Source organism: Protopterus annectens, chromosome 2.part0, assembly GCF_019279795.1.
Source record: "Protopterus annectens isolate FY-2018-M chromosome 2.part0, PAN1.0, whole genome shotgun sequence".
Lineage (NCBI taxonomy): Eukaryota > Metazoa > Chordata > Ceratodontiformes > Protopteridae > Protopterus > Protopterus annectens.
The window spans coordinates 281,225,959-281,250,993 of NC_056728.1; the positions used below are offsets into that span (position 1 = coordinate 281,225,959).

The 25,035-nt window shown below is 41.4% G+C and overlaps 1 protein-coding gene across 7 annotated transcripts in view; it reads left to right on the plus strand.

Annotated features, from left to right (window-relative positions):
* The window catches only part of CSNK1G3 (casein kinase 1 gamma 3), a 2,843,512-nt gene that overhangs the window by 2,647,380 nt on the left and 171,097 nt on the right, over nt 1-25,035 (plus strand). For all 7 annotated transcript variants that reach the window (XM_044060767.1, XM_044060768.1, XM_044060770.1 and 4 more), the window contains one exon: nt 400-506. In XM_044060767.1, the coding sequence (XP_043916702.1) occupies nt 400-506 (107 nt within the window). The remainder of the gene's footprint in view (nt 1-399; nt 507-25,035) is intronic.

Genomic DNA, 25,035 nt, shown 5'->3' on the forward strand with positions numbered 1-25,035 from the left:
ATCGTCTAATCTGTTTCATCATACCTGTGTGCTAAACATAAAAAAGATGTGCCTGACCAGTGTGTTGTCCTAGTTAACAAATTAATAAAAATAAACTTTAGTCCAGGAAATGGGGTCAGATGACTAGTAAAGTTAAATTTCTGCTTCTAGACTACCAGTAGATTCACTCGGACACATGCTTCCAGAGATATCTAAATTTAATTTCCAGTTTTGATGGAGTACTACTGATTCAGACAGTACAGCACTGTGATGATTTGGTCTGTGTTTTTTTAAATCAGAGATATTTTTCTTTCATGTCTTACTGTGCTTCTGTGTGTTAAGATATTTTTGGTTGTAAAATAGGCAAGTCTTTCTAAAAGTTGTTTCAGTAGCTGCATTTAACCTCGGTCATTCTTGCAGGTGGTTAGTTCAACAAATGGCGAACTCAACACAGATGACCCAACAGCAGGACACTCAAATGCACCTATCACAGCCCCCCCTGAAGTAGAAGTAATGGATGAGACAAAGTAAGTTGCATTTTGTATGGCTTTGTTTTCTGTGTGCCATCTTTTTGTGTGCTTAGTGTTCATTCTGTAATAGTCAGGTCTTCTGAGAATCATTTTTGCGAGACGATAATTTTGTTTTGCAACCACCAAGTACTTGGATCAGTCAGCTTTCGCAGGGTTACACATGGTTATGGCAGAAGCCAGCAATACTTGTTAAAGTATTAGCTTCTCTGTATAGCTTTTTTCTTGACACTTTAAATGAAGCATCGTCTATCATGTATATGATTTCAGTGATCAGATCACTTTTGTGTTCATAAAAATTTTTTTCCTCATCTGGTAGCATGTCACATTGAAATGTAAAGTTGCACTTATCGATACGTGTTAAAAGACAGTGACCCATTTGATCTTTATTGCTGCAGCTAACCTCAACAGGCTTCAGTTTTTCTTCACCCCTACTTCCCTGATTCCATCGTGGCCCTTGCACACCATTTACCACGTTAATGTCCTTTGCTTTCTAAAACTTTAAGGATCTGAACACGGTGCTTTACAGTATGGTGTACTCATTATGATAAGTGGTAGAGGAATGGCTTCTGCTTGTCCAGGGTCTGTCCTGTCACCTCCTCCCTCAACCGTGTTGTATTGTTTTGTACATTCGAGTTTAGGGGTACCATTATCTCACATACATTTTTTGTCTTGACTTCTCCATGTCCTGCTGCCTTTGTTCGCTACACTTTTCCTTGATTCCCCCTCCCTGAATGAGAAGGATCACTTTTCACCTTCTTTCTGACTTCCCTTGTCAAGTGTAATGTGGATGAGGTTCTTTATGGTAGAGTTCAGCTGCCTTTTATTGAACTTCCCAATCACTGGTTTCCCTATAAATTCACTGCTGGTGTACATTTAGAAACTGCACCAGCAATGATATTGTGCTTTTTCCCCTTGTTACATGTCTTTATACCACCATGGAGTTAGGGGGCTTGCCCCCCCCCCCCCCCCAAAAAAAAAAAAACTCTGTCAAATTGTTTGTGAGATTGTGTTCCTGACAAGTTTAAACTCGTGAGCCAAGACTTCACAGTCAGAACCTGTAGGCAAAGCTTTTTTTTCTGCATTAAATTCTAACTTCTGTCTTCTACCCACTTTGCCTGATTTCATAAAAGGTTACTCCAGTTATCTCATCTTACCACCAGCCAGCACAACAAGCTTGGTGTCACCCACAATCATGTTAGTCCATTTCTTTAGGTTTATAGTTACATTAGCTTCATAGGGTATATGCCTAAGTTTAATCTACAACTGTGAAACACAGTACATCTAAAGGAGAAAAATGCAGCAAAACTTAAGATTTGTCTAAATCTCATTACACCAGCATATCACCAGAGTTGTTATAAGCTTATAGTACATTATAGCTGTTTGCATATATGGATGACCAGGTAAGATTTCTGTATTCCTCTGACATGTTAACCACTTATTTGGTATGAGCAGAGGTCCTTTATCATTAGAAGCCAGAGTTCTTTAGTCAGCTCAGCAGCTGAAACTCTCCCAGGCTACTAACCCTTCACTTTTACCCATAGCGTCCCATGTAGAATCATGTCTTTTACTGTACGTCTTGCTAGCAACAGTGAAATGGTCCCAGGTTGTATGTAGTTAGTGTAAACTTATGATTTGTTTGTTTTTTATTAGGAGATGTTTTTCTCACTATTTGTATAAACTGTATTTTACAGTTGGTTGTCTGCTCCTGTTCTGCAGCTTGATCACGGTTTTATATTTCCTTTTAGCCCATCATCCCTAGACCTTGGCATTTTTTATTGCCTCACATTTGCAGTTTTAGTAATTTGTTGCTCTGCCGTTATGGTGCCATCGTCTGTATTTTAGTGCTTATTGCCTGTTCATTTCTGCACAGATTAGCAGTTTTCATCAGTTTCCAGATTTTTGATTTACATTTTTGAAGAAGTTAAATGTGGGCATAAAATTCAACAACAAGGTAAACATTGTGTGTATTTATTTTAGGAGGACATTTCACTGCAGTATGTTAAGTTTGTGCATCATTTACATCATATGCTTGTTAAGGAAAAGAAAAATAACTTTGTTGCATAGATTAAAAGTTAACTAAACTAGTTGTGTGGAATAGTGGGATAAAGCCCTGACTATGACCCACATAACATAATATGAATTCATATAGAGGCTTGGGTGCTGGAAGTGACAAGTGGGCAAGCTCAGAATGACCAGTTCACAATAAATCACCCATCCTGGACTAGGAGGAGATGGGCTTGCTCCCATGTATTTGTAGATTTTCACATCTTCAGTGGCAGAGGACTAGGAAAAAATGGGCTTGATGATCCCAAGCTATTAAAGGTACCTCTCACTGGCACATGTGTGGACTCGGGCATAGAAGGGGAACTGCAAAGGATGCTCCCACAGTGACACTTGTGCTTGAGTCAGCCAGTGAAGGTGGGGGTATGGCCACAACAAAACTGTCTTTGGTATGATGCCAGCAACAGCAGAAATCACTTCCTTGACTTCCTGGTTGTTAGTCCTTTCGCTCTGTCCCTTCACTCTGCTTTTGCTGCTGTTAAGAAATACCAGGACAGGGTAATAACTTAATTAGACTGGTAGGGGAAGACTTGATCAGCAGACATAGAGGGGAAAATGCAGTACATCTTCTCCTGACAAGGATTTAACATCAAGTTCTATTTTAGGTTTGGCCCTCTCAGTTTCTGGTACCCTGCCAGTTCAGCCAAGTCTAATGGTAGAGAGAAGAGAGAGCAGCATAACCTGACAAGAGTTGATAATACAAGCCAAGATTACTGTTTGGCTAGTACTGATAAAAAAACAAGGTTAGAAAAGTCATTTTCTACTCCCTTGGCTTATGGTGTGCCAGTTCCAGTTGAATTATTGTCTGTTGCCTGTTAAACTTGTCAGAACCGAAATGGTAATTTTTCCTGGTTCTGAAGTATGCAGAATCTTTCCTCTTCCAAACCATCTTCTAGAAAACCCTTCAGAAACTGTGCCAATCAATTTACAGGATTTGAATTTGAAAAATTATGGGGATCTTTGTCAACATCCAACAAAGTGCTTTGCCTTATCCTTGAACCCCTAGAATCGATGGGTCTTTTTCTCCCTGATTCTAAAGTATGGAGAATTTTTCCTTCTATGCCATCTTCCAGAAAATCCCACAGAAGCTGTGCCATTAAGTTTCCAGATTTTTAATGCGAAAAAAAAAATGATGGAGACCTTTATCAAGGTCCAACAGAAAGTATCTTGCCTTATCCCTCTGATGCCCCCCCCCCCCCCCCCCGTGCTAGGATGGACAGAAATACTTTGTCCAGGACATCACACTTCTTCATAATTGCTTTCATACCCATGCTAGTCCTGTTGAGACCAAGTTCAAACCTTAAGGCATCTATGTCAGCTTCAGTGGATTTGGCAGCATTAGCTGGGATCTAGATGCCAGGTCCATGACCTTTGGTATTAATTCCTTCAGTGTCAACTTTATAATCTGCATCAATGGCATTGGCATCTAAGCTGTTGGAGTCTGGGTTTCAGTTCTATTATATGGGGCTATTCACTGAGTCAGGAGGGTCAGCTTTCCAGCCACCTTGGCTAATATTCCCATTGTGGGGCTGTGGGGTCAGCAGGTGTCTTGGTCCTGTTGTCGGGGGTGGGCTGTGGGTTAGTGTTAACTTCAGTTGTCCTTGAGCAGCATGCCCAAGTTGCTGTTTGCCTCGATTATGACTTCAGCGTCAGTCCTGAAATGGATGAATCAGACTGCCCTTTTTGTTAAGTTGTAGCTGGAGCAGATATGACGTCTGTTCCAGCTACAACTTCAGCTTCAACAGGGAACATTTCGTTGCCTGATTCTTAGCCATCCAGCAGGGCAAAGGGACTAGAGATCCCTTGTAGGATTTGTCGTGGATGTCTGGTTCACTTCAGAAACTTCATCATCCTCAATCCTGTTAACATCCTCGGCTCAGTAGGAAGAACAGGTGGAAGAGGGGGCAACTGAACTCCCTTAGAATTCCCTCACACCAGATATTGATGGTGATAAATATGTGATTATCAGACATTCACTCAGATGATCTACAGTGTGAGGAGGTACTTGAGATAAGGTGGGGGTAGCCCCTCTGACTCCATGACCTGTTTGCTCCTCGGGGGATCCTTCAGTTCCCCTAAACTTCTTCCTCGGCGGTAGCTCAGTAACAGAATATAATAATAATAATAATAATAATAATAATAATAATAATAAAAGGTAACAGAATAGTGCATTTAGTGTTCAGAACTGAATGAGAAAAAAATGATTTTGTGGCACCTGTTCATAGGAGGCCATGAACAACTCTCCCTCATCCCAAAGCCTGAAAACCTTATATTCTGTTGTTGCTGCAGCATCTTTTATTGAGTTATGCTGTCCATCCCCCAATTAAAAATTAAGAGCCATGGACAGGTATGTGAAACTTGCTTACACATCCTGCGTGAGGGCAATAAACTCTCTCACATAACAAGATTCTGGTAGCTCAGGAAATGAACAAGTCACTGGAAATGTTACAAAATGGACTGCTGAAGGACAGACTACAGTCTCAGATGGCAGCCATTGCCAGTTTCACTATACACTTGTCTCACAACTCTGCCGATGGTGCAGTGAGGGCACTAGGTGCTGGCATAGTTTGTCCCCTTTATATCTGGCTGCATCTCAATCTTCACTGAGGACGCCAAGACAGCCTTTCTTAATGCCGTCCTCAGTGAATCTGCATTTGTGGCTTATCAGTAAAGAATCACCTAGAGAACATAGAAGAAAAGAATAAGACTCACCACTCTTGGTGTCAAGTTCCAGGTTCCACAGTGCAGCTTTTTAGGGTGCATTAATGCCTACTTTATCTGCTTTCTCAGCATATCTTAACAGCAAAAGAATAGTCGAAGATCTTGAAAGAACCAACATGACTGGTAACGGGTGAAAATTAAAGTGTGTGTCCTCTCTGATATGTTCTCTGAGCAGAGGAACCAGTGAGGGATGTCCTCTTTCCCCTTTGTTATTTGTGTTATATTTAGAACCATTGGCAAAGAAAATAAAGGACTCTGAAATTCAAGAATGCAATTAGTATGATAATCAAGAAAAGTTGGCTTTATTTGCTGATATTATTTTGTACCTGATAAAACCAGAAAAGGACATTTCAGTGTTCTGGAACATTCTGAGACAGTTTGAAGTATTTTTCAAGAAAGAAAATTTAATGAAGATAAAAGCAATAGCTGTAACCTATCTTCCCACACATGAATTGGTTCAGCAATACCCGTATTTATAGGGACATGGTAAAATGAAGTACTTAAGAGTATGAATTAAAAAATATTCTGTTATGGCAGCTAAGGATATGTGGGAAGAGACTAAACAAAAAGTAATACAAAAACTGAGAAATTGGAAGTTCTGTTTTATGGATAGCAAGATATATAAGCAGTGAAAATGTTTTTATCCGTTTAGTTGTATACACACGTCAGGCATATTTTTATTAAATGTAAGAGAAGGTGTGGATAGCAATTAATAAAGAGTTGAATAATTGTATCTGGGAGGGTAAAAGGGCAAGAGTCTTGTGGGTTAAGTTGATATAGAGCAAGGTGGTTTGGGATTATCTGATTTGGAGTATTTCAGAGCTACACAGTTAAGGCTGCTATACGTAGCACAAGCAGAAAGCTATAATTCAAAGTGGAAAGGAATGCTGATGAAATGGGGGGGGCTCAAGAAATAAGGAGAGACTGGGATTTTGTGTGCCGATCTTTAAGGAGAATAACAATAACCATACAGAATATTATAGTCCTAAAGTAGCAGAAAGTATTCTAAGAACTAAGCCAACATGGCAATGGAGAAAGGAGATTCTGCCAGTAGGGATGGCTGCATTTGGGGTAAAAGAATAGGCAAGCGGGGACTGGAATTTACTGAAGAAAACCAAAGTATGGGAGCAAATAATTACAGTGGGAAAATTAATAGAATGGGAAGAGGCCAAAAATTCATTTGGACTGCAAGCTAGAGATTGCCTTCCCTATCAAGGATTGATGTCAGAGTGTAGGCAAAGAGAAAGGAATAGGGGATCCTAATTGAAAGACTAGTGCCGGTAGAGTTTTTAGTAGAATTCAGAACAGAAGCTGCTGTTAAAGGGATAATTAGTAGTGGGCATATAAAATATTGGATGGTCAGTATAGAAGTCAATCATAGGAGCTTGGAAAGGATTGGGAAGAAAGATTGCTTCTTTGTGAATTGCATATATATATATATATATATCTATATATATATCTATCTATCTATATATATATATATATATATATATATATATATATATATATATATGGCTCTGAGATGCACACCAAAGACTGGAAAATTTGGGATCCTTGCTTGGAAGTGTTTTTATACTCCAAACAGACTGAAAAACGTTTTTCTTCAGGTAGGTTGCAAATGCTGGAGATGTGATGGGGAAGAAATAGGTAATTGGGAGCATATTTTTTGGGGAGTGTAATGGACTTTAAAAATTGTATCCTGACTACGCTGTCAGAAATACTGGGTGAGCAAATTGGTATAACTAAGGAAATAATTTTTTTGAACTATGGTACAGAATCAGAATTGCCTAGATATACCAAAGCCCTGCTGAGTTTAATTCTGGTGACTTCTGAAAGTATAATTACTAGAAAATAGAAATCATAGTGTAAGCCAACAGTACTGGAAGTAGCGAGTATAGTAACAGAGATGAAAGAACTAGAAGTGGGATCCTTAGAAAAGGCTAGGAGCAAATTGTATAGAAAAAATGGGAATTGTGAGAACAATACTTTCAGGATAATTTTTTGGAGAAGGAATTAGGTTTAAGAGAAGGCAAGAATTGAATGAGACTGACAGTAAATGTAGACAAGATAAGTAACGTACAATGTTTGCATCTGAAAATATGTCAGTGTGGTTTGTTTTCATTTATATAAATGTATGATTGCCTATTTCATAAGTGATGTTTCTTGTTTAAAAAAAAAAAAAACATAACTGCAGTAACATTCAGCAGTCACTAGTTTAGAAATGGGAGCATTTGACGAAAAGCAGTCTATAATCCCAGAGATCTTTCCCAAATGTCCCTATCATGAGACATTCAGGGGTCATCTGTCCTTCCATCTGACTGCATGGCTGGTCTTCACATAAGGCAAGTGGTTAAGGACAGTGATCTCAAGTGGTTTTCCAATCCCCTTTCACAATCCTCCACAGTCCCCTTGACAGATGGTCGCATACCATCAGAAGATTATAGCAGGCAAAAGAGGTGTTAAAACCTCGTAAAGAAATGAGCCATCCAAGACATCTCTGCAACTAGAAGGGATCAGATTATTATCCCATGTTCTTTACGGTTCCTAGAAAAATGAAAGAATATCAGGTCTGTACCCAATCTGAATGGCCTAAGTAGGTTTATCCACAAAGAATTGTTTTGGAAGGACACAGTACAGTCCATCTTTCTCTGTATTTCAAACAGGAACTGGATGTACTGTTCAAACTTTCAAGGCACTTTCCTCTACATAAATATTGCCAAGGAGTCAAGAAGCATGTTCTTTGTAGTCAGGTTGCAGTACTGATTCTTGGGTCTTTCTGCCATGCAGAAGCCCATGACTGACCCGACTTCCAGAATCTTTGTATCATCCCTAGCCGACAGATATCTTGAAGACTGACATCTTGACATCAGGATACAAGAAGGGCATCCATTGTCGCCATCTTCAGTCCTTTCTAGCAGTGCAGTCAGATTCTCTTCACTTGAGTTCAGAACGCTCGCAGTCCATTGGTTGGTTTGTTTTTCCAGAGTGCCTTCATCTTCCAGTCAGGTAAGTAACCTGTTGGGGATTTTCCTCCATTAATTTAATGTTTAAAAAAGTCAAAAATTGCTTGAAGTGTGGAAAACAAATCCTGCATAAGATTTTCACTTGTTTTGTCTATTCTGCTTGGAGCCTCAACATGACTTTTCTAACTGTCCTAAATGTTCAAAATTCCATGCAAAACCCACCAAACCTTGGACTGCAGTATTAGCCGCCTGTATGGAGTCTGTCTTCATTTTCCCTATGGCGTTGAAACCCACTGCTTCTGCAGGGGTCTTCGCAAGTACCAAATTCTGCTGGAGTCATTCCAAGGAAATGGAAAGGCAAAAAGATCAAAGACTGTGACATTTCTGAGAAAGCTCCTGCTTTAGTCCCTTAGTCAACTGAAGACTGAGGTGGGATGCCTTTGCAGTCTCCTGGTCTGGTGACTCCCAGGCCTGAACCCTCTGATGCAGTCCCTTGGGAGCCCATTATGGTTTCTGGCTTACCTACCACTGTTACCATGACACAGATGTTTGTCGGGTCTGAGGTTGTTCAGCAGGCCTCAGCTTCTGATGGTCAGGTTGTGGGTCATGAGGGAGGTTGGATGACTCACAACCTCAGCTCATCCTTCTAAACGGACATCTAAACCAAAACAATCCACTTTCTTTTCTTTGCCTGTGCCTTCAGCCACTTCTTCTCAGGCCAAAGCCCAAGATCATACACAACTAAAACAAAATAAAATAAATTGGATAGAAAAACAACCAAAAGACCACTAACCCAGTAGAATCCAGAAGTATTTTATTCACTCTCTTAACTCTTTGACGTCTCGGCTGGAATGCCGTCAAAGGAGAATACACAACCAAAACACACTCCATATAAATAACACAATCAATTATTCAATAAAAATTCAGTTAGAGAAAATCACAAGCATAATTAAAGGAGAACTACTCTCCAGTTAAGTTCAAAATTCATGCCATTAGGTATAAGAGTATCAAATTTAAGAATATAGATGGCTTCTTTATATAAAAGTTTATCCTTAAAATCAAATTTAAGAATATAGATGGCTTCTTTATATAAAAGTTTATCCTTAAAATAAGTGTCAGTAAATTCACAATTATTGCCGTCCACTTTTTCTAAAATGGTACCTTGTAAGCCCACAGATGAACCCTGATGTTCTTGGTGAAAATGAACTGCCACAGAATTAGTTTCTTTAAAGTTTTCTATATCCCTTAAATGCTCAAGAAGTCTTACTTTAAAAGCTCTCCGAGACTGACCAATATAACATTTATTACATGGACATTTAAGGGCATAGATTGTACCAGTGGTATCACATTTAAAAAAAAAAACTTTTCACTGTAAGTCTACGTCCACCAATATTCCCAAAACTATTCACAATATGTTTACAAGCCTTGCATCTGTTACATACATAAGTGCCAAAGTTAAATCTCAAATCATGTACATTAACACTGGGCATAATAAATTTACCTTTCACTAAAAAGCCCAAGATCGCCTTAAAAAAAGCACAGGAATTCATGGCTTTCATGAAATCCAGGGATCCCTCCCACATTTTTGCTACTAAAGCTTCCCCATCCAAAAGAAGCAAGGAGGTGGCTTTTCAAGATGTTTCAGATTCCTCAAGCTCAGAAGATGAGGAAGAGTTGTCCTACTCTGGGCACCTACCACCACATACTTACCCATATTCAGACTCTGATGACACCCTCTCTTTCTCTAGGTGGAGAACCTTTCTTTCAGGGATACCCTTCACAGAATGAAAGAGGCTTTCAAATGGGAAGGCAAACTGTTCTGAGAAACTCAAACCCATTACAGGGAGCTGCTGAGTTTCCTTTTCCCAAACCACAAGATGTCCCTCTTGTACACGTGTAGTACTGGATGATGTCTTTGAAGACAGTGTTTTACATCCTGACGTGCTCCTAGGAAATCAGATTGGTTTTATAGAGGGCTTGAATTTCACATGCACCTTTACAAAAATCCCAAGGGTGACCCCTCAGCAGTCTCTACTGAATCTACAAAAGATGTACCTAAGGGGACAACTAGACATCCCTTACCTAGTGATAGTGAAAGTACACTATTAGATATGGGAAGAAAGCTTATACCTCTGCCACCCTTGCAATGAGAGCATTCTATTGCCCGTTCCATATGCTAAAAAAACTTGAGTCTCTACAGAACAAAGTTTTAGCTAAGGTGGACTACATTGTGAATAAAACCTTATCAAGGGAAATTCAGAAGACAGCAGGAGAAGCTTTACAAGTCTCCAGACACTCCCTAAAGTGTGGTTGTGACACCTTAAATGCATTATGCAGACCATTTGCCACAGTTTCTGTCATCTGCAGGCATGCATGTCTCACAAACCAACCTCTGTCAGATCAGGTCAAGTGCGAACTACTAGATGGCTGCACTAAAAAAAATTCCATTTCAGACTTTCAGCTGAACAGATATTTGAAAAGCTGGATAAAAAAGGAAAGCGAATAAAAACTGTGATGGAATTTTATCTGTATCCAGCACCAAAGTACAATAGGAATTACCCCTCAAACCCTTTGCATTCCCCCCAAGTGGAGGCCTCCTCATAGCAAGAGACTCAGACAATCCAGAGGTGGCAAACTGAGCAACTGCACAGAACAGGGAGCTCTAAAGAGCCACCCAGCACAGAGACCAAGTACGATTATGTTCAACCCCATTCTTCCTTTCCCCTACCCACCGTCCCCTTCAAACCTGTGGCTGGAAGACTCTCCTTCTTAAATCAATGGAAAGCTATCATCAGGGTTTAGTGGGTCCTCAACATCATAGTAAGGGAGGGGGTACTACATCCAGTTTAGAAAAATACCACCTCCTTGAGCATTTCAAAACCACCAATAGAACACGAAAGCATCTTACCACCTATCCCCGGGAACTACTTCACCAAGGATCCATTCAGCCTGTTCCTCCAGGTCAGTACTCAAGGATCTTTTTAGTTCCAAGAAGGGGAGGGTACCTGGAGGCCCATATTGGACCTTTCAGAAATAAACAAGCTTCTCAATATCCCAAAGTTCAAAATACTTTACAAAAACTACTCCCCGTGATCTTTCTTGATGCCTTCATGTTCACTCTAGACCTGAAAGACATTTACTTCCATCCATGTCCCCATAGCATACAGTCACAGAAAATACCTAAGATCTGCAGCAACAGGCTCTCACTTGAGTTCTGTGCTTTACCATTTGGGCTGTCTTCTGTTCCCAAAGTTTTCACAAAATGATTGGCTCCTCTGATAGCACATTGCAGAATTGTAGGAGTTCATATTTACCCCTTTTTAGACAACTGTTTCATTCATGGAAATGCACAGCCAAGACTCTAGACACCTTGCAGATCACCGTTGAATGACGATAGCTCTTATCTTAAATCTTTAGAAGTCACAAACTGCTCATAAAACAAGTACCCTCTTTCTGGGAACTTTCATAGATTTGTCTCAACAGAAAGCCTTTCTTCCCTAGGACAAGATACCTTTCCTGTCAGACTACCTGACGAGCTTGTTTCCAAAACAACACAACTTGGCAAGGGAGTTTCTGAGGATTCTGGGTTACATCACATCCTGTGTTCTCATGATCACACTGGCAAAGTTACACATGAGAAAACTTCAGTAGCATTCTCGACCCCTGGATACTTTACTGCCTCTCCTTCCATGCTTGAAGTGGGAGCTCCTGTAGTGGAAGCACACCATACTGCCGAGTCCAGGTGCAAATCTCTCTTTACTGAAAGCAGACAAGATCATCAGCGTGGACAGTTCAAACATGGTTTCAAGGTCCCACTTAGTTTCTTTGAAAGTGCAGGACATGTGGACACTACAGCAGAGAACTGCATACAAGTCACAAGGAGCTACTAGCAGTCTACCTGGCTGTAAAGGCTTTTCAGCAGAATTTAAGCCTAGGGACCTTGCAGACCTGGACAGACAATACCACAGTGAAGGGGTACATAAACTAGCAAGGGGGAACCTGTCTTACCTTTTGTTCATCCTCACAAGGAAGATTTGGTTGCCGGCTCAAGAACTAGGGCTAACTCTAATAATGTTTGTATTCCATTTCATAACAATACCCTAACAGATTCTCTAAGCAAGGATCGTCTAGACTCTAATGAATGGATGCTAAAGAGAGAGGTGCTCGTGGACCTAACCTATTCATTGCATCTTTTTGCCTCTCATCAGAATAGAAAATTACAGAAGTTCTGCTCCAAAATTCAGCATACACAGACTTTGAAAATAAATGCTTTCTTTTTCACATAGAAAACTTATTCTAGTATGCATTCTCGCTCTTGCCACTGATCCTTGGGGTAAAGAGAAAAGTCAGTGTGGATAGACCCAGCATGGTCCTAGTGGCCCACCTGTGGCCAAGGCAACACTGGGTCTCTCTTCTCCTGACCTTCAATGATGAGAAATTCTGCACCGTACTGCAGTAAGTAAACCTCAGTCAAGCCATGAGATCTGTATTCGATTATCTTCTAGCCTTATTCACATTAACAGACTGGTGGATTGGGTTTTGACACCAAGGAATGCCTTCTGTCTGCTGGACATGCTTTCCATTGTTAAAGAGGCAAGGAAACCCAATACCAGAAAATATTACCTGGCAAAATGGAAGAGATTTTCCATCTGATGCCACAGCAGGAACACCAACCCTTCTCAGGCAGACATCAACTCAGTCTTGGAGTACCTTACAGACTTGTTCAGAAAGGGACTTTCCTACTCCATAATTAAAGTACATGCATCTGCCATATCAGCTTACCTGCACAGTGCTCCACCTATCTTCTCACACCCCTACATGAAACTTTTCCTAAAAGGAGTAATTCACTTGAGATCACTCAGGAGGAACCCTTTTCTTGCCTGGAATCTAAAGTATGTGCTAGAGAAATTCACCTTGCCTCCCTCCCCTTTTGAATCTGCTGCCACTGGCTCTGTAAAGGTGCTCACTTATAAAACCATTTTCCATATAGCTGTCACATCAGAAAGGAGGGCCTTGTAAGCTGAAAGACTTCATGAGTAAAGTACCTTTCACTACCTTTCACAGGAATAGGGTAACCCTTAGAACAAACCCATCTTTATGCCTAAGGTGGTATCAGAACTTAACCTAAACCATGCTGTCCACCTGCCAGTCTTATTCCCAAATCCACAGAACAGGGCAGTGCAAGTCCTTCATTTCCTGGATGTACATAGTCAAATCAGGTGCTAGCTAGACAGGATTAAAACCCCCAATAGAGCTGAGCAATTACTGGTGGCTTTTGCAGAGGGTAAATAGGGCAGTCCTGTCTCCAAACAAAGTATTTCCAAATGGATATGCAACTGCTTTAAGTTGTGTTACTCCTGCCTTGGAAAATTTGTACCTGGGCACATTAAGGCCCACTCCACCAGGCATGGGGCAACTATCGCTGCTTTCTTCAAAGGAGTCCTTACTCAGGCCATCCCAGAGGCAGTCATATGGAACTTGGTGCACACCTTTAAAAAACACTGTAACCCAGTCAATGTCTTTAGGCCTAGAGCAGGTTTCACTACTGCCATTCTACAAAACCGTATTTCCTAGGGTTCTACAGATGACCTACCACCCAACTGTCTGCTTTGAGAGTCATCCCAAGAATAGCACTGCAACATTGACTATGAAGAACATAGAACAGTTGTGTCCCACTTACCATAATTGTGGATGTTTCTCGGCCCCTGATAACCCGCTTCTGTGGATTCGCAGGCTGCTACCGAGATTCGTTCAGAGTCTGGTATGTCGCGAGGCTCTTCTTCGACTATGGATCCTGCGGATGTCTCTACCTTGGATGGGTCCAGAGCTGCTGAGCAAGCACCGGCTTCCGAGGAAGTTCTTCACGCTACTGATGCTCAACACAAACCAACGACTTCTTTCGCGTCTTCAGTACTTTATAAAACTACCGACTTTCTAAGGCCCAGGGTACGAACTACGCCTAAAAAAAATGACGACCCAAGCTCAGGCACCTGCTTCCATGCTTCAATCTCAAATGCTTAAAATGGCGGAAGACTTATTATGCTTATAAGGGGAAGCCAGGCTACCCCTTCCAAAAGAAAAAGAGACTTGTCTCCAGTAGTTTTATCTGAAAAGAAGTCCGATGACTCTGAGGTTTCTCGATATGAAGACATGCAACCCCTCTCTGCTTATGAGGATTCTGATGTAGAGGAATCTATTCCTTCTGCCTCTCCTCCCGAGGATTTTTCATTTGGTGAAACCCTGCATACATTGAGCATTTCCAGTGGGAATGTCAGCACTGTCCTCAGTCAGGAAAGAGACTCAGGGAATTCTTAGATTTACCACAGCAGATGTAAATAAGATGGAATTTTATATTAAAGTGCTTTACTGAATTTTTCACCAGAGTGAATGGATAGAAGGAATGTGTAACTAGGCAAAAAAAATTAATAGTCTAATAAATCAGACATTGACATGCTGTACACAATTTTGCCTCATCCTAGAATATATTTTCTTCCCTGCAAAGTAACGTCTAGTTTGGTGCCAATAAAGTCTGATTTGGCTGCTTTTCCTTTTGTAGGGCATTTCTTTTCTGCTGTACCTTGTCTTTGTACACCATGTTAGCTTTGCATGACATCTTGCAGTGGCTTCTTCACAGATGTATCTTGCTTACCACTGTTGTATTTGCCCGTTACATTTCAGACTTTTAGCTCAGGAAATAGCCAGACAATAAGGTGTTTTTAACCCTGCCTTCCTTACATCCCACAGTGGGATGCAAATACTAGTGCAGATGTTTGAGATAGCTTTGGTGAATAAACATTGCTGTATTTAGTTTGTTTTTTGAAAATTTTACAAATCCATCTTTGAACATTTCATTTTTGTTTTTATTTGCCAGAACAGTGTCTGCAAGAACACACAAAACAAGTAACGAGCAGCTCATTTAAAAGTTACAATATTTTGTGACTGTAGAAAACTGTAAGCATTGTGTTCTTATAGCACCAGAACTTTTACAAATGAAATTAAAAGCATAACAGACTTTTAGCACAAATTTTAGTACTGAAACCAGTGGACTTTTAAGTAAAAACTAAATGACATGTCAAAGTATGGAATGGAAAATACAGGCTGTGTTTTTGAATTTAGGTACAGCAGGGTACGTAAAGTCCAATTGTGGAAAAACATGATTGTGACTTTATAGACAGTAATTGCTCAATGCTTATTTGAGCTTCTCCCAGTGATGCAAGAGTGCAACAATACATGCGTGTCTTTTATTGATGTCTTAATACTGCAGTTCAGCCTTTGCCACAAAACAAAAAATTTGCATAACTGTTCAAATCCTGCATCACCTTCACCTGTTGCCCTCCTACAACCATTGCAGAGGTTTATCTTTTGGGATAGTCACTGTAACAGTTCATCATAACATTTGGGTGTACCAGTTTTATTTTCTTTGAGCATCTTCCCTGCAAGCAACCAGTACAGATATTGCACTGGCTGGGACTGACAGTAGGCATTAAGTTTCCTTATTTATCCCACAGTATGCTTTCTGTTTTCTTTTCACTACTTTGCGTTGCATGTATTCCACTGAGACGGAAGGTAGTGAGGAAAAACTGTTTTGTGAAAATATTAGTTGATTTTGAAATAGTATTTTCAGCTTTCTGCTGCCTTCATTTAATTATTTCATCACATGCTACAAAATTTAATGTTGGTGGCCAAATCTGATAACAGATGCAAATGATGTTGGCAAATAGCCCTAAAAAATGTATTTTCTGTATCTCTCTTGTTCAGATTCTAAGCAAGTAGATAATTGTGAACTTTGTATATAAGTTTAAACATACTACAAAATTAGGAAAGCAGAAAGCATTAGCTTCTTTTCTTATGGAAAAAAAATTATGCCAATATTAACAAGAGCATTTAGAAATGAAAAAGATCAAGAAACTCATCCAAAAGAGAGCATAACCTTTAAAATGGATGACTTCCTCCTCAGTCTCTAGTACTGCCGAATCTTCTGCATTTGCTTTTCATGCTGGTTGGAGCTGGGGATATGAAATCTATTACTTCTGTATCCATGAAGCATGTATTGATGTCTGCCGTATAGAAAGTGAAACACATACCTTCATCAATACCAGCATAAGATCAGACATCTGGTATTCCAGCAGTCATTTTGACAGTTACAAGACGGCTGAATATGAACTCTCTGTAGTAGAAAAGCCTGTTTCTCCTTCACTGCAGGAGCCTTTAATTTTCCTAAAGGGTCTAACTCCTAGTCACATTTGGGTTTGTATTCAAAATGTAAATGTTTATTTTCTTTTAGATTTATTTTTTATTACTAAGAATGTTCTTTATTTAATACTTTTATCTATTGCATTTATTTTATTTTATCTGAAACTTGTTAACTGGGGTAGAAGACTAATACAGGACCCCTTTCATCCTCATCTTAGGTGACAAGGCACTTCAAAACATAAGGCATAAAATAAAGCAATAATTAAAATAGTTATACACAGGCAAATATGTTAGTATCATATTCACAAGTTACATATATAACTGAGACGTTTGACAGTATAATACAAATTGTTTAGGTCGCAAGAAGAGTAAGGTAGAATTTAAATTGAGTGAGTCTCAAGAAGCATTAGGAGAACGACTATAAATTCTATAATGTAGAAAAGAAAGTATTAATGTTGTTGAAAATGTTAGCAGTGAATACTGTCAGTATATTTTGCAAGTGTTACAAATTGCAGTACTGTCTGATAGTAATAGCTAAAGTGGATTAGTGTAGAGGTACAGTTTGGCAGATTGGCGAAGCAGCAAAGAATAAATTTAACTAGTAAAGTAGCAATTTGTGTACAGGAGGTATAATCTTTAACCATCGTCTTTGAAACAGTTGCATTTGTATTCATTCCTAATGTGTTCGTTTGTGTCGTTTTTATAATTCAATTGTAGGATAGAGGAAATTTCTGAAGGAATCCAATTCCATGAGCCAGGAACCCAATTCCATGAGCCAGGAACCAGTTTGAAGAAATATTTTTCAGAGACGGCTAGGGAGAAGATATGTTTTATGAGTGTGGGATTTGTGGTACTGCATTATGAATATAGAAAGACTCATGGAAAATAAGTCTGTTGGCCAAAGATGAGTAGTATCTGTCAGTAAGTTGCGGAAGGTTAGAGTATTCAGTAGTTAGGCTGACTTACAGGGAGGCATTTAGCTTTGAGTATACTGTTTACATGATCGGTTAAACTGGTCAGGTATATAAACCTTAGTATTTTATTTTCCATTTTTTTTTTAAGAACATTGCTATTGTGGCATGAATAAGGAGCATTTATAGGCAGTGTTTATTCCAGTCTTGGCTATAGTGCACAGATTACGATGGAATGACATACTCGGGCTTTGAGATTTATAAGCATCTTTAAGTTCAGTAGAAACTCTTTTTTTGTTTTGTTTTTGTTTTTTTTTACATTGGAATCAGCATGGTATTGAAATGAAAGAGTGTCATCTGAGATGACCCCTAAGTATTTATGAAATTTGGGGAAGGGATGGCATTTCCAGCAGGATCACAAATTAGAGGGCTGGTGGTTTTGACTTAACTTGGGTGGCAAAAAGCATAACTGAGAGTTTAGTTTGTTTACGGAAAGTTTGTTTTGATTGAGCCAGTTCCAGATCCGAGCGGCTTCATGTTGCAAAGTGGTTGCATTGAGATTGGTAGATTACTTTTTGACAGCAGTGAATACTTTGTGTCATCAGTGTAAATAGTTAAGGGCAGATCCCAATAAAGATTATTTGTAAAGAAAACAGGAGACCATGAATAGTGCATTGTGGCACTCCCCGGTTTGTGGAAACTGAGGAGCAGTAGATGTTTTGACCAAAGAAACAGAAGGTTCTATCAGATTGTTTCTGAACCATTGCATTACATTTGTAGACTAGCCGAAGTCCATTAATTTAGGTAGTATAAAAGTGATTTACAGTTTCAGTCTTTTTCTTAGGGTCCAGAAAAATGTCTGTTGACATACCGCTCAACTGTCCAGATTTTTGCCTCACATTTTTAGTCTGTTGTAAATTTTGTGAATTTCTTTCTAGCAGATCGCTGAGGTTTGAAGTCACTAAATAATGGCACATTCGAGTTTCAGACTTTATATCCCCCAGGAAAAAAAATGCATGCTAATCCAAAACCTCTAAATTTATAGGTTCATAGGATGTTACTAGGCTGTTGACCCGAGGCTCTTTAGAAGCCTAGCTGTTAAATCCCGATATAGTATTAGATGAGAGATATTTTCTATGCCCAAGATTTTTCTATCAGAGAGTACCTATGTCCAGGAGAGAAAGGGGTAATCCCTGGTAGAAATTTACAGTTTCCCATCCAGTCATCCAGGTTGCGCTTAAACAGGGTCATGGAGGTGCTCTACTTGCCTATTCCAGAGAAGTGGCAGTCTCTGAGAGATGTATGTGTCTCTCCAGTAGGTCGCAAGCAGGATTGAGGTCCCTGGAACAGGTAACTCTAGTCCTGTTTGGCTTACGGATGTGTAGCATTTCCATTAGATTTGGGTCAAAGATAGCCCTGTAAGCCAGACATAAGTTTCCTCTCAGTTGTCTATACTCGACTGAGTACAGTGACAGCGACTTCAGTCTGTCCTTATGAGACATGTGCTGGAGACCATGAATTTTCTTAGACATCGCAGAGGTCTGTCAAGTTGCAGCAGCTGTCTGGTATGGTACATACCAAAGGGAGCATTATATTCAATAATAGGCCTGATGAGGGATGAATATAGGGTAGATATAACCTCTTTTGCTCTCAAGGCTATGCCATTGATAATCAGGTGAGCAATGTAGAATGCTTTCCTTACCACAGTAGACACATGGTGGTCAAGGTTGAAGTCACAGTCAGCTTGTGTTCCCAGGTTTCTTTCTACTGAATTGGTACTTAGGGTATTATTATTTATTGTATAATCAGCAGGGACATTACTTTTCCCGAAGGGAATGATGATGCTTTTTTTTTTTCATTTAGTTTAAGACCATGGCTTTGGCAGCCATCATTAGTCTATGTAAGCCGCTTTTGGAGTATGGTGAAATCGCTAGGGGATTCAATGATAGCACCTAATTTGCAGTCATCCGCAAACTTGGTTAGTCACAGCCCCTCCGTTTTGGCCTGGAGATGTTCTTCGTGTTTCACTGTTGCAGTCATCACACTTGGGTTATCCTGCCAGGGGTAGCCCTCAGTCGGCCCGAATACCAGAGGCTTAGTATTTCTGCGTCAGTTGTTGTCGCTTCAAGACTGACGTCGGGTCATCAGAGGTATAAAAACAGGCAGCCGACGCCATTACATCAGTCTTTCTTGCTGAGGAGCCCGAAGCAGAAGCAATTTGCACGAGTGCCGGTAGGCCGCTACCTGAGCTTTTGTTCCGATATTGAATCGTCCTGAAGATTACCCCGTTGGGGATCCTTTTTTCTTGCTCTAACCGAATGTCTCGCCTGTGGAAAGCAAATACCACATCAAGAGTTCCTTTCTTAACTGCGTCACCTGTTTAGGCTCAGACCACGACATACCTCGCTGTCAGTTTTGCGTCTTGTTCAACGGGTCTAGGTTAAATATTAGAACATTCAAAATGTCGAACATTACATGGTCGAAACCAAATGTTCAACATTTGGATGTTCGAATATCAAAAAAAAAGAAGAAGAAAAAAAGAAAAACACATTTGAACAGTGTGAGCAGAGGGGCAAGCCCCCTGCGCCCCCCCATACTTATATATACCAACTCCGAGACCACACTTCAGTGCAGAAAAGGGAAATTCTCCCTATCTGCACCGTACGGCACTGTTGAAAGTCATTCTTCGAACACTTGCATTTTCGAACATTTGGTCTCGACCATGTAACATTTGAAATTGTGAGCGTTTGAAGAATTGACATAGACCCTTGTTCAACACCCCAACTATTCGTCGTCGGGCCCTTATTGTACCTAAATACTTTTCTCAGTCTCCGTATTCCAAAATGGCTTCAGCAAGCCGTCCGACTACCGATGTTCCGAAAAAATGTAAGGATAAAGACAAAGACAGACCGCACAGGTCCAAAACTGCAGACGACACTTCCGTTAAGCTAGTCACCAGTTCACCGGTACTCAGTGAGGCGCTTTCACAGCCCCTGATGCCCGCTTCAGTGGATTCGCAGGCTACTACCGAGACCCGTTCAGAGTCCGGTATGCCGCGAGACTCTTCTTTGACTATGGAACCTGTGGATGTCTCTACCTTGGATGGGTCTGGAACCGCTGTGCAGGCACTGGCTTCTGAGGAAGTTTTTCGCACTACTGATATTCGGCTTAAACCGACGACTTCTTTCGCGTCTTCAGTTCTTTTTAAAATTACCGAGTTTTTAAGGCCAAGAGTATGAGCTACGCCTAAAAAAACGATGATCCAAACTCGAACAACCGCTTCCTTGCCACAATCTCAGATGCTTAAAATGACAGAAGACCCCAGATCATGCTGATTAGGGGAAGCCAGCTTTTCCCTGCTAAAAGAAAAAGACTTGTCCCCAGCAGCTTTATCTGACCAGGAGTCCAATAACTCTGACGTTTCTGAATATGAAGACATGCCTTTATCTGCCTATGAGGATCCAGATGCAGAAGAATCCATTCCTTCTGCCTCTCCTCCAGAGGACTTTTCTTTTGGTGAAACCTTGCATACTTTGAGAGAGCAATTTCCATTGGGAATGCCAGGATTATGCTCGGACCAAAAAGAGACTCAGGGAGTTTTTAGATTTACCACAGCACAGACCCTTAGCTATCCCTCCTGTTCTGGATGTTGTGGATGGTGTCTTTATGGAATCCAGCCTAACTCCTGATACTTTACCACCTGCTCTACGGAAACTGGATAAGTACTACAGAGTCCCTGACTCTCACAAATTTCTCTTCAAAAATCCTACTGCTGACCCAGAGGTCATCTCCCAAGGACCTAAAGGAATAAAAGCAACTACAGCTAAGAATCCCACCCCCTTGGACAGGGATTCCCGAGCTTTAGAGAGATGGGGTAAAAAAAGTATACACCTCTGCAACTCTCGCCATTAGAGCATTGAATTGTCAGTTCCACATGCTGAAATACCAGCAAAATACTATGGAACTTATTAAGCAAAAATGATCTACCTTTCCTGACTGTGCAGAAAATAAAGAATTACAGAAGCTTATGCATTCTGCAAGCCAAGTCAGCAAGCATACCCTGCAATGTAGGTTTGATTCCCTAGAAGCTTCTTGCAGGGCAGCAGTCACAGGTTATGTACTTAAATGGCATGCCTGGCTTTAAGGAGCAGACCTTGCCAGACCATGTCAAATCAAAATTATAGGACGCTCCTTTGCACAAGGACAATCTGTTTGGCACCAAAGCAGAAGAGGTTTTAAAAAAAGATGGAGGAAAAGGCTAAGTCTATGCAGGCAAAAATTTTTTGCAAGTGCAGCCTCCAAGGTTCAGTAGGCATTGCCCTTCAAAACATTGGTTCTTTCCAGCCCCTTCAAGGCCAACTCAAACTAGACCCAGGGGAAACAGACCCCTGATTACAGTCTTAGGGTATGCAGAGATCTAAGCAATGGATTACCTCCACTTCTAAAGCAGGGAGTGCTAAGCCACCCCCTTACGGAAATAATTCACAATGACTTCTCAACTCCACTACTCACATCTGCCCAATTGCTCGTGCCCCTAGGAGGAAAACTTTACCACCATGGAAAAAACTGGGCCTCCATCACCAACGATTGATGGGTCCTCGTCATAGTATCCCAGGGGTACAGATTTTATTTCCACACGCTGCCAACCCCAAAAGGGTTCCCAGACCTTCCTCCAAATCAGTGGGCAGAGGCACAAAGCCAAGTTCAGTCCCTGCTCTCCGTAAGGGCAATTCAGTCTGTTCCTGCAGAACAGATAGGCCAAGGTTTTTATTCCAGGCTTTTCCTGGTACCCAGAAAAGAGGGCACATGGTGCCCAATCATAGATCTTTACATTCTAAACACCTTCCTGGTGGTACCAAAATTCAAAATGCTCACCCTACAGCAGCTTCTCCCTATGCTGTCCAAAGATGCCTGGTTAGCGACCCTATACATACAGGAGGCCTATCTTCACATCCCAATCAGGGACTTCTGCAGGAAATGTCTACGTTTCAGGGCAGGATCTATGCATTATCAGTTCTCTGCACTTCCCTTTGGCTTATCCACTGCTCCCAGAGTTTTCACAAAATGCCTGGCTCCAGCCATTGCCTACTGCAGACAGAGAAATATTCAAATTTACCCTTACATGGACGATTGCCTGATTCAGCCGGACAGTCAGGGAAAGCTGTTGCAACACCTGACATTTGTAAAGGACCTTTTAACCTCCCTGGGGTACACTATCAACGAAAAGAAATCCAAACTAGTCCCCAGTCAAAACATTGTATTCCTGGGAGCAAGCTTGGACACAGCAACCCAAATGGCATTTCTTACTCCAGAAAACCAAGCCTGTCTGACAGGCTACTTTGCTCAAATGGCCACCAGAACCCAGCTATCCGCAAGGAAAATCCTGCAGGCTCTAGGGTTCATGGCCTCCTGCATTCTACTAATTCTATATGCCAGACTGTATATGAGGAAACTTCAGTGGTACTTAAAAAGTTTTTGGTGCCAGCATTCTCAGGACCTGGAAACTATCATTCATATAATACCTTGTCTAAGGAAAGAGTTCCTTTGGTGGGCAGCAGCATGCAGCCACAACAAGCGGCTTCCCTTTACACAACCCCACGCCGTCCTGACCCTAACCACAGACACATCAGACTATGCCTGTGGTGCACATCTGCAGGGCAGGTGCATTCAGGGTCACTGGAGACAAATCATATTCATCTGCACTTCAGCCAAAAAGAGATGCTAGCTATTCAGTATGCTCTGACAGCTTTCAGATCCCTACTCTCACCGGGGCCCTTACTAATTAAAACCGACAACACCACAGTGATGTGGTACATCAACAAGCAGGGGGGAACCCACTCTTACCCACTATGCAGGCTAGCCATGACCCTGTGGAACACTGCCTCAGCCATGCATATTCACCTGCAAGCTCAATTCCTGCCAGGCAACCAAAACTCTCTGGCAGACAACTTAAGCAGAAATCTCCTAGACCCACACGAGTGGCAATTAAACCACAACACCTTCAGTCTTGTGACCCAGAAATGGATTAATCCGGAGGTGGACCTGTTTGCCTCCCCCTACAACCATCAGCTCAGCAAATTTTGCACTAAGGTGCCTCACAGCGAGGCCTGGAAAGTGGATGCCCTATCCTTCCAGTGGGCAAACCTCTCCATCTATGCATTTCCTCCTCTGCCTCTTCTTACAAGAGTATTACTCAAGATAAGGGAGGAAAGACCAAGAGCAGTCCTGATTGACCCAGACTGGCCATGCTAACACTGGTACCCACTACTGCGCAGTCTGTCACCAGTGCCCCAATGGCACCTACCCCAGATCCCAACTCTCCTGACTCAGCAGGAGGGACAGTTCTTGCATCCACAATTGCAAATCCTTTACCTTGCAGCCTGTCTTATTCCTTGAATTCTCTTCCAGTAGCCAGCCTAAGCAAGCAAGTACTGGATGTCATACGTGAAGCCAGACGACCCAGTACAAGGAAATCCTATGCTGACAAGTGGAAAAGGTGTTTTTCCTGGATTTACACTAAAGGACCAGATACAGCACAACCCTCCTTGCCTCTTATGCTGGATTACCTAGCAGACCTACTCCACATAGGCCTGTCCTTCTCTTCCATTAAGATCCATGCCTCTGGCATCTCTGCTCATTACAGCACGGAGCCACCTCTGTTGTCTCACCCTCTCATCAAGCAGTTCCTGGGAGGGCTAACAACTTAAGGCAACCAGGAAGAGTACCACCTGTGCTTGGGACCTTAACTTTGTGTTGGGAAAGCTCACGCTACTCCCCCCCCCCTTTGAGCCTACAGCTTCAGCAGAGTTAAATTTCTCTCTTGGAAAACAGTCTTGCTTCTGGCCATCACTTCAGCTAGAAGAGTGTCTGAGCTACAAACACATATGGCTGTGGAACCCTTCATTATTGCTGACAGGGTCTCCCTCAGGATCAACCCAACTTTCGTGCCTAAAGTGGTGTCCAGCGTCGCTCTCAACCAATCTATCCATTTGCCCACCTTTTTCCCCAATCCTCAAAATAAGGGGGAAAGAATTCTGCACTCCTTAGATGTGCACAGACAGCTCAGATTCTACCTTGACAGGACTAAGCCCTTTAGGAAATCTGACCAGTTACTAGTCAGCTTTGCACCAGAGGCAGAGGGCAAGGCCATATCAAAACAAACCATCTCCAAGTGGATAGCGCACTGTATCCATTTCTGTTACAAACACCATAGGAAACCACCCCCTCAGGGGGTCAGAACGCATTCCACTAGGGCAACTTCAACCTTTGCAGCCTTTCTCAAAGGAGTCCCCTACCAGGGGCATTCTGAAAGCTGCTACTTGGAGTTCTGTCCATACCTTCACCAAGCATTACCACCTACCTATCTTTTCCAAATCCAGGGCAGGCTTTGCAACAGCAGTTCTGCAGGGCATACTAGCCAGCCCCAGCTCTTCTTGACTGCCTCCACCCATTCTTCAGCTTTGGGAATCAACCCAAGTGTGATGACTCCAACAGTGAAAAACGAAGAACATAGTACAGTTGTGTACACTTACCATAAATGTAGATTTTCGAGTGCATTCACTGTTGCAGTCCTGGTTTCGCACCCTCCAGCCCCCTTGTCTCTCTCTTCCTCACTCCTTACTGGCTATTGGTATTTACTTTTTACTTGTGGTGTTTTTCCACCATAACTTAGCTCCC